The sequence below is a fragment of the Hyla sarda genome, chromosome 3 (genome assembly GCF_029499605.1).
Source record: "Hyla sarda isolate aHylSar1 chromosome 3, aHylSar1.hap1, whole genome shotgun sequence".
Lineage (NCBI taxonomy): Eukaryota > Metazoa > Chordata > Amphibia > Anura > Hylidae > Hyla > Hyla sarda.
The window spans coordinates 92,654,587-92,665,608 of NC_079191.1; the positions used below are offsets into that span (position 1 = coordinate 92,654,587).

General features: G+C 42.8%; 1 protein-coding gene across 1 annotated transcript; it reads right to left on the reverse strand.

Moving 5' to 3' along the window:
* Positions 1–3,608: 3,608 nt before the first annotated feature.
* LOC130360982 (uncharacterized) lies at positions 3,609–4,873 on the reverse strand. Its single transcript, XM_056563543.1, has 2 exons — positions 4,480–4,873; positions 3,609–4,344 (listed from the first exon to the last, which is right to left on the reverse strand). The coding sequence occupies exon 2, from the start codon at positions 4,215–4,217 to the stop codon at positions 3,609–3,611; it is 609 nt and encodes a 202-aa protein (XP_056419518.1). The 5' UTR covers positions 4,218–4,344; positions 4,480–4,873.
* Positions 4,874–11,022: the final 6,149 nt, after the last annotated feature.

Here is an 11,022-nt window from a genome sequence, read left to right on the forward strand (position 1 = left end):
ATCTACACTGCGCTGCAGCCGGCTCCTATATATAGTGACATAATTCATAATCCCCGCCACCGGAACACGGGAGCTCTGATTGGTCAATAGTTATGCTTTCCTAACTTGTTGCAACCCAAGGACTAGTTTAGATTGAGCGTCCTGCACTTCCAACTCCGTTTTCCACAACTGAAATACAGTTTCTCGCAGATAGTGGAGAGCCACCCTTTTAAGAATAAAATAAATGTTTGTGGATTTTGTGATGGTTGCCGTATTGGTAATTATGTGGTAGAGATTTATTGATTCTGTCCTTTTGTATTGTTGGTGTTGAGGATCTCTTCTGGTTTAATGATATATCTATTTTTATTTTTGGATCTCTTTTGGTTTTAAAATATATATCTGTTTTGGTACATTTTGGGCACACACCTGACTTGTTGTTCCATTTGGATTGAGCCCATCACCATCTTCTCTATGTAACAAGCAGCATTTTTTTGTTGATCCAGGGATTTGTTTGCTTTTCATACTTACTAAGAAGGTTTTTTTTTTTTGTTTGTTTTTTTTCGTTCAGGTAGGAAAACTAGTCTAAATTTGTTTATCAGATTTATAGAACTTCACATAGAATTCTGATTATTTTATTAGAAAATTCAAATTGAAGTGTGGTTTCTTTATTAATTTATTTAGGGATGAACAAATGTAACACTTTTCATTGTAAATAATGTGGAAGCTCGTGTTATTACTATGTCATTTTTAGGTTACAAAAATCAGTCTTTTATTCTTTAAATCAGTCTTCTTTTTTCCCAGATTCAATTTTCCTGTCCATTTATTACATCAGAAAGAAACATTTTCATGGAACTGTTCACATTATGCTAAGTTGTGATGCAATTCTCCCAAAACTACTGAAAATGTGGTGTCCCAGCACAAAAGGCTGTGAGAGTGTTCCAGCTAGTAGGCTGAGGTACCGAGGAGAAGCCTAGAGAGATTAAAAACATGCCCAGCCACCCCAATCATAGGGAAAACCCTGACTCACAGGTGAAGGTCAAAGCCTGGCAGTAAGCAAAGCTCTTGGGAAATATCTCTTCTTCATTCAGTGAGTTATGTCTCTCAAGTCAGAATGTGCTGCTAATAGTCTTAAAGGGGTAATCACCCCTGGACATCCTATAACCTATCCAAAAGGCTCCCTGCAGCAAATGTATGAAAAAGAGCCACTACACCAATTAAGGGATCCAGCCTGCTATAAAAGACTAACATATAATCCAATGTCTAAATTTAAGGTGGAGCTAATTGGTATACTGGATAGAGCATTTGAAGAAGGACTTCTGAATCAAAAACAGAGACCATGCCTGGTGACAGAATACCCAACAACAGCCACATTATGTTTACTACCTAAGGTGCATAAGCAGGCAAGCAATCAACCAGGTAGACCGATTGTTTCTGGGAACAATAGCTTATGTGAAGTGGTCAATAAATGTTGGTAATCTCCTACTTCCAGCAACAGTAAAGATAGTTGTCTGTAACCTTGAATCGGTGTATTCATTACCTCTCGCCTGGCCCAGGAGAAACTATCTCAACCTCAGACCATGTAGGCATCACAAACCTATCTATACACCCTGTATACTGTTAATCTGTCACGGGCCTAGATACTGTAAGAGTCCAGGCAAAAGTAATCAACGGCTGGTGTTTTTCTCAAATAATTTTTTAAGCGCACTGTAGCGCATTTTTCTGCCCTCATAAGTGCATACCACATGCCTACATCTAAGCGGTGTACTATTTTATTCCTGTTAAAGTCTCAAGGGCTTAGATAGTGTGAAAGGCCAGGCAAAAGTATTCACCGGCTGGTGTTGTACACAAATACTTATTTAAGTATACTGTAGCGCATTTTTCTGCCCTCATAAGTGCATACAACATACATACACCTAAGTGGTGTACTCTTTTGTACCTGTTAATCTGTCAAGGACCTAGATACTGTGAAAGTCCAGGAAAAAGTAATCCCGGGCTGGGGCTACAGAAGTACGGTGTTGGGGCACTTAATTGGCATGTGGGGCATGATTCACAGTACCTTTTCACGTCTTCATACACCCCAGGCCAGAAAAAGGACCCTCTCTTGTGTTTTGTTGGTCCCCAAATGCCCCCCCCCCCCAACACATTTTATGAGCCATGTCCAGTACCATGCGTCGGTATGGTTTTTGCACCCGAAGCGGTTCCCCAATTTTATTGTTCATTTTGGTGATCTGATACTCAACATCCTCATTCATGGCAAAATGTGGAAATTTCTGGTCACCTTCTGGTTCCTCTGGTACACCATTTACTACCGCGACATTTGCCCCTGCAGTTCCCAGAGCGGGGTGTCTCACTTGGTCAGTCCCAAAGTTACCCCGAGACACTTCTAGATTTAAGACCTCTTGGCCAGGTAGGGAAGTTTCTTCTTCTTCCGCCGCTAACACCTGCAAGGGAAAAAGGTCATCCCTACACATTTCAGGTGGACCCACATTTGCATCCTGCCCGTCATTGGTACCATTGTTTGCAATGGTTGTCTCACATGTCCCATTATTAACAGGGAGAGGTATAGATTCTGCCGGAGTTTCTTCCTCAAATGCAGAAATACTTCCCCTTTTCCACTCCCAGAACAATGGAAAATCGCGGCCTAATATAACTGCATACATAAGTATTTTTACTACCCTGACTTTGTAGGTCACAGTTCCAGATGGAGTAATCAACTTAACAGGGGCCACAGGGTAAGCTACAATATCCCCGTGGATGCATAGCACTCTTATGTGTTTGTTCGGCACATAGTCCCTAGCTACAAGGCTGGCCTGAACAAAAGATACCAGGCTACCCGAGTCCAAAAGGGCCTTCATGGAGCAGTCATTTATCTTTACCATACAAATGTGTGGCTCAGTCTCTGACCCTGGATCGGCTGCACAAGCAGGTTCTGCAAATAGCGACTGTCGCCGGCTAGCGTCACACACCATATGCTCTGTAGAAAGATAGGTAGCTATGTGTCCCCATTCATGGCAACTCCAGCACTGGAGGGGTCCCTGGCCTCTTTAGCAGAGAGTGTCTTTTCTAGGACTGATGGGGCCTTGCGGTTCAGAATCAGACTTCTGCCCTCTCCCAAACTCTAGAGCCCATCTCTCTCTCACACTTTTTCACATACCTCCAGCTCGAACTCTCTTACCCACAGATGTCATGGGTTTGATGGTCCTGGAAGGTGTCCAGAAGTAATGGTCCACACCACCTATTCCACGATCTGGGCTGGTGTAGAGGATTCTGGTTCCAGCCACTTTCGTACCAGGTGTCCACTGGAGAACTGAGAGTTCTTACTAAAGGTGAACATCTGGAGTATCTAGGAGTGGAAATTATTTTTTATTCTTAGATAATTTTGTTGTAGATAGAGTCACAGCAGCATGAAATATGTAATGTTTCTAAATGTTTTGATTTGTCTTTATATATGATTTTTTTTATATGACAAGAAATTAAAATAAAAAAACAATAAATAATGACAAATGCATTAGCTTTGATTTTTTTATCGGATACATTATTTTTTAATACATAACTTCACTATAAGTAATAATCCTTTTGGTTCTGTATAATATCCGCTTATGAAGCTTCCACCTGAAATGAGGCTCCTTCTATTCAGTGCAGATGGGCTCTTCAGCATCCTCAGGCCTGCGGGTCATGTCGCTGGAATGGATTTCTTCCTTGGGGAAGGGGCTGAAGAACCCTCTCTCTATACAGAGGGCTAGATGGGCTCTCATTTTGCTGTTATCATATGTATATGATGGATTTCCATTTTCATTTAGAAGCTCAACTGCATTGGCTATTGCATATAGTCCACAGTCAAGGTTGTTTGGCTGCCGTTCCACATCCAGAAATGTCACCACTTTTAGGGGATCATGAGCAACAGAACTGTAAATCTGCTTTAGCTGCCTCTCCCCTGCATGTGAAAGTGTTCTATTAATGCTGTCAGCAATAAAGATGTTACCATCTCTGAAGCAGGATGTGAATGCGTGACAACGATCGTCATCATAATGAACTTGGACGGAAGGGCCAAACGCTGGTAGAAATCCTCGTATTGCCCCCCAACAGGATTGCAGTCCATTTGCCGCAAATTGGGTTTGGAGGATCCTCTGGGAAGCGTCTATGATGTCATCAGTTATCGGCCTTTCCTTACTCTCCAGGATTTCTCTCTGTTTTTTGGTGAGTTTCTCCGGAGATCGCCTTGGTGTAGGTATAGGCATGTTGTATGGTTGGACAGCTTCATGTTCCAATGATCTGTCCAAAATTTGGTCAGATTTGCTGGCTGGGATCTTATGGACAATTATTTCCCGTAGGTCAGCATTGTCTCTTTGAGCTTTCCTTTTATTTCTAAAAAGGAAAAAAAAGGAAAAAAAAAAAAGGAAAAACATTTGATTTAAAATATTGTTTAGTAAAAGAGGCATATGTGCCCAGTTCTATTAGCTAATAATAATTAATATATACAGTATATTGCCAGTAACTTACCGGATACAAACAGCCACTATACAACAAGTAAAACCCCACGATAATACTGCAGTCACTGCAGCCACCACAATAATCAGTGTTTTCACATAATCTGTTGGAGAAAAACAGAGAGAAAACTTTATTTATTTATTGGTAACGTACAATGTGTGACCCATGTTCTATATGGTTTATTAGTGTCTGAAATACACTGCGTATCTGAAATCTCTAATCTGTGTCACTGCACGGGGACAATAACATTTGATTTTAATAGTTCAGACTTCTCTGCATGCGGTGATACCAAATATGTTTGTTTATTTAATTGTTTTTCCCCCCCATTTTGTAGGGTAAACAATATTTTAGGGGGACAGGCTTGTTCCCATTTATTAAAACTCAGGGCATGCTGGGAATTGTAGTTGGGTACCATATAGAGAGACACATGCCTAGGGCAACAAGCCACAACCTATGACTCTCCAGCTGTTGCAAAACTACAACTCCCAACATGTCCTCACTGTCAGGGAATGCTGAGAGTTGTAGTTTTGTATCATAGAGTGACATATGTTAGGGAAGGTTGTCCTCTAGGGATTAAACCATTTCCCTATACCTAGTCATTTTTCTAAGTATGGTCCCTGCCAGTGGGGGGGATTGCACTAAAATTGGGGGATTTGCGACTCTTTTGCAAAAAAAAAGTCACAATGATAAATTCCTAACCACTGCATTTGCAGACAGATTTGACTACAGTGATTTCTCAGCCACCTGCTGAGTAATGAAAAGGTGCAAAAAAAGTTGCATGCAATAATGAAAAGAGCTTAAAATATGTCTTGTATTTGGTGCACAAAATGTCCTCAACTTTTTTGGCCAATTTCCCTTCCAGTATTTCTGTAATAAGTCTTCCCCAGTATGTTAGCGAAAGTGTTTCTGCACAGCTTCTGAGGTTTGTACATCTCCTATGTGTTTCCTGTTATCTCAATAGAATTCTTATTGCTAAAGGAAATCAAAGCAATTGGATGCTGTGCTGATGTATTACTCTCTGGTGTCAGCCAGCTAGGGGAGTGCCATATAGACATAAATATAAAATATGTATTGCAGAAGATTTATATTACATACCTTCCATCTTGCCTTCCTGTCGCCACAAAGACCTCAGGCAGTCGGTCAACATTCTATGTACAGTACCTCAACATTGTGACATCATCACATGTCATCGTACTAAGGAGAAGTTGACTGGATCTTACTATGGACTTTTTACATGCTTCTATATAAGGCCCTTTTACTTTTTTATGTTGAGGTGTTGTGGTCAAATCAAAAAATTCAAGATTTCCTTCTTCAATCTGCACCCAACTTTCTATAATGAGAATGTGAAAGCAGAATTCTGCTGTAGAAAGGACAGAAGGGTTTTGTGTGGCCCCAGCCATACAAACCTAACAAAACAGGTCGGGTTAACAATAGTAAATCAGGACCTATCTATACATCTACGCCATCATTTCACATTCATTTGAAAGTCAGGACCCTCTTCGCTTCCATAGCCAATTATAGTAAACACGGAAGGTCTTTTTCATTGACCTTCTTCGAAGTGTACTCTAACAACTTCTCGATTTAGGACAGATTTTACCACCAGAAATGGGGTTTGGCCATGGACCTTAATGTGCCCCCCCCCCCCCCCCCCTCATATGCAAATATATTGGAAGATTGTAATTGTGAAATAACAGGAGAGGGGAAGGAGGGGCAGAGAGCACACTGTTGGCTGGAGGCAGGGGAGCTAATGCAGGGGGTACATGGCTGTACAACAGGAGGCTTTTTTTTACCTTAAAAAGTTAGTGTTGCATGTGTGTTGTTTCCTAACACAGATCCCCACCAATTGCTAGATAGAAGCAGGAGCAGCACTCAGCTCAGCGCTTCACTCTCCTCAGCTCGCTGCTCTCCCAGTCTAGGTGCAGGAGTCAGGTTCTATAGTAAGTGTATGGAGCCCAGCTCCTGCAAACAGAGCAGGAAAACAGCAAATAAAACACTAATATGCGCCCTTTTCCCACTTTATCTAGCAATTGGTGGAGTCTGAACACCTAGAACCAAACTGATCTAGACGTTTAACACATCTAATTCTTATTTGTCTTTCCTATCTTTCTCTTCTGCCTGGATGTGTCCTCTAAATTCATTTGTGCTATTTTTGGTTCCAGTTCACTTTTTTGTTTCCCTTTCCTGTATGAGGTGGGCCAGTGGGTTGTTTATGGATTTTTCTTTTTTTAAGTTTTATTACCTTTTCACTTATACAACATATGGCAGAGTTGTACAGCCAGGGTGTGGTAATCATGTAACAGACACACAATCAAGATACAGTAGAGTGCATGTAGCAAAATCCAAAATGAAAAGAAATAAAGAAACCTCATCCCCCAGTAGCCATGACATTGTCCCAGTATGAACCATAAGGAGGGGACTAGAGATAGGCTCCATTAGCACACGTACCCCACTGTTCCTGCTATGGTCTACCTCCACACCCTAGAGTCTAATGGTCCTCCAACAGAGGAACAGCACCCTGAACCACTAACTAGTTTTTACAAGATGATCTTCGTCTGTGCATCTGCAAAGAAACCCCTCTGCAACTCAACATTCCCAACTCAAACTACAAACCAAACTAAGTAACACCACAGCTTCACCCTGAGCTTCTCCTGAAATGAATATGAGAACTCACCCTATCAAGGAGAGTTTAGGGAGCATCAATGAGAACTGTGGATAGAGAGAAACCAAAGGGGAAAGAAAAGGATAGCGAAGAGATAATCTCATAATTTGTAGGATTAATCTGTTCTGAGGTTTCTTTTGTTTGTTTTAGTTGCTGGGTTACGCTTAGCTTTCTGGGTTGGTCAGCTGGCCTTGCTGATTGCACCTGTCTGGCTGGCTATATAAACCTGCATTGTGCTATCAGACTTCGCCTGTGAAAGAGTATCTCTAGTGACTAGCGTTTATAACCTGTATTCCTGATAATCTGGTATTTGTGACTTTTGGCTTGGCATTCTGACACTTCTCCTGTATTTCCAAATTTGTACCTTGATATTTCCTGTTTCCAACTTGGCTTGGGGACTCTGACTTATTGTGTGTGTTTGTTTGGAATCCTTTCTGTTAATTTGTGTGCCACCTGACGGTTTCCCAACCTGTGTCTGTTTTTGTAGTTAATTTTGTTCACAGTGACTTCCATCACTTCCTCAGGAAAGCGTCGGCACCGTGGTTGTCGATCCTCTGTTTAGGGTGGATAGGCAAATAGGCAGGGTCAGAGGGAGTGGGTGAGATCAAAGCTGCACTCCTTCCCTGCTCAGACATGACAGAAGAAGTATAGGAGATAAAAGAAGAAAGAATAGCACTGCTACACCACCCCAAACCATCGCTGCAGAGTAAGAGATGGTCTAACAATCACCCACTCGCAGTTTCTCAAATGTTCCTGCCAAACCTGCACTGCAGTACCAAGTATGCCAAAAGTCAGTCATAAGTGTAGTGAGTTCTTTGGGAGGAATAGCATGATCAATAAACCAACTCTGCTCTTTGTTCTGTGTTGCGCAAGGTATCAAATCTATCTATGAATAGTACTGTAAGCCCTTTAGAGTGTCTATTACCTGAGTTAAAGTGAGTAACCTCTTTCTGAAACCATAGTTTTAGGAGTCACTTAACTATGGCTAGTAACATGAGATGTACACCTTTTATGGCTACTCTACTATCAGTGGTGTCCTGAGAACTCCTGGGTATGTAATTAAATATCATGCCTAGTGGACTAAAAGGAACATTAAAAGGAACATACACTTTCCACACCTGATTGATATAGGAACCTACTTCCTTACACAAAGATGATTTACAAGTGACTGCTTTCCTAACTTGTTGCAACCCAAGGACTAGTTTAGATTGAGCGTCCTGCACTTCCAACTCCGTTTTCTACAACTGAAATACAGTTCTCGCAGAGAGTGGAGAGCCACCCTGTTAAGAATAAAATAAATGTTTGTGGATTTTGTGATGGTTGCCGTATGTGTAATTATGTGGTAGAGATTTGTTGATTCTGTCCTTTTGTATTGTTGGTGTTGAGGATCTCTTCTGGTTTAATGATATATCTATTTTGGTGCATTTGGGGCACACACCTGACTTGTTCCATTTTTATTGAGCCTACCACCATTTTCTCTATGTAACAAGCAGCATTTTTGTTGTTGATCGAGGTAGGTTTTTTTTTTGTTCAGGTAGGAAAACTAGTCTAAATGTGTTTATCAGATTTATAGAACTTCACATAGAATTCTGATTATTTTATTAGAAAATTCAAATTGAAGTGTGGTTTCTTTATTAATTTATTTAGGGATGAACAAATGTAACACTTTTCATTGTAAATAATGTGGAAGCTCATGTTAATACTATGTCATTTTTAGGTTACAAAAATCAGTCTTTTACTTTCAATAGATCTTTATTGAGTTTTTCAAGAACAAAGGTTAACAACAAACAGGCATTCGCAGAGCGCCTGACCAAAAGGAGCATACAGACACAATCAACACAAAAAAAAAAAACAGGAAATACCTGAGTGAGGTGATCAATGGCATTACCGTATTTATCGGCGTATAACACGCACTTTTTAGGCTAAAATTTTTAGCCTAAAGTCTGTGTGCGTGTTATACGCCGATACACCCCCAGGAAAGGCAGGGGGAGAGAGGCCGTCGCTGCCCGCTTCTCTCCCCCTGCCTTTCCTGGGGTCTAGAGCGCTGCTGTCGGCCCTTTTCACCCCCCTGGTTATCGCCGACAGCCAGGGGGAGAGAAGGGGCAGCGGCACCCATTGCCGGCGCCGCTGCCCCGTTGCCTCCCCCCATCCCCGGTGGCATAATTACCTGAGTCCGGTCCGCGCTGCTCCGCTGCTCCAGGCCTCCGTCGTGCGTCCCCAGCGTCATTGCTATGCGCTGAACGGCGCGGCGCTCTGACGTTATGCGCCGCGCCGTGCATAGCAATGACGCCGGGGACGCACGACGGAGGCCTGGAGCAGCGCGGACCGGACTCAGGTAATTATGCCACCGGGGATGGGGGGAGGCAACGGGGCAGCTGCGCCGGCAATGGGTGCCGCTGCCCCTTCTCTCCCCCTGGCTGTCGGCGCCGCTTCTCTCTCCCTGGCTATCGGTGCCAGCACCGATAGTCAGGGGGACAGAACGGGCAGCGGCGCCGATAACCAGGGGGTGAAAAGGGCCGACAGCAGCGCTCTAGACCCCAGGAAAGGCAGGGGGAGAGAAGCGGGCAGCGACGGCCTCTCTCTTCCTGCCTTTCCTGGGGGTATATCGGGGTATACACGCGCACACACGCACCCTCATTTTTTCATGGATATTTGGGTAAAAAACTTTGGAACATGGACCATCATATAAGTCTCGTACATGTGTCAGTCCAACCAGCAACCAATTTTGAATATGTAAGTCAGGAATATAGGCTTGCACGAGATGTAAAGGTATAACCCCCTTGACTTTTCTAGGTGACATGTGTGGAGTGGAGGTATGATTGCCATGCTGAGAAAGTCTCTTTCACTATCGGGTTGGTAAAGGTGGGAGGGTGGAAATTCCATAATGGCAGGTAGAGAAGGTCGGGAAGTGTGTACGGAGCAGCATCAAGAGCTTCTATAGTGGTCCATGGGAGAACCTGATCACTATCTGTCCAACCTCTCATGGAAGCCACTAGTGTGGAGATGTAGTACCCTTTAACGTCTGGCGAACCACTTGGACAGAATAGCGTGGGACAACCTGGGTTTTTTCCCCACCCAAATGAATCGTGGGATGATACATTGTATGTTAACAAAAAAGGATTTGGGTAGTATAATATGGACCGTTCTAAAAAAATACTATAATTTTGGGAGCAAGAACATTTTGAATGTTGCCACTCGGCCAACCGAGTAGATAATGTTGTTTGTGAGAGATTCCGTCTCTGAAGCGAGAGATGTCAGTAATGGGATATAATTGGAGTGATACAATGTCGAGTGTGGGTATGATAATTTAACTCCTAGATAATGAATGTGGGACACTTGCCAGTCCATGTCATATAAAGTTTGTAGGTGGAAGGTTATCTGGGGAGTCAAATTAAGTGGGAGAGCCTGCATCTTAGTATTGTTGAGCTTATAAAAGGACAATGAGCTGTATGTAGTTATTGAGGCCATAACTACTGCCATGGATTTAGTGGGTTCCCCAAGCGTGAGTATAATGTCATCTGCGTACAATGAAATGACGTGTCTATGATCCCCTATTTGTATCCCCGTGATCTCTGGGTGGGTCCGAATAGCTTGGGCTAGCGGTTCCATCGACAAAATGTATATGAGGGGCGACAAGGGGCAGCCCTGTCTGGTCCCAATAGTTATGCCGAATTCTTTCGAAAGTGCGCCATTAGCAAGCACCTTTGCTGAAGGGGAGGAATACAGGGATAAAATTGCCTGAATATTCCACCTCTAAAACCCACATGACCCAAAACTGAGAAGGCAAAATCCCACCTAAGGCGGTCAAACGCCTTCTCGGCATCTAACGCCAGCAATACCACTGGTGTCGAGGAAGTTTCTATGTGGTGAAGAATGTTTATTAGATGGCGGGAATT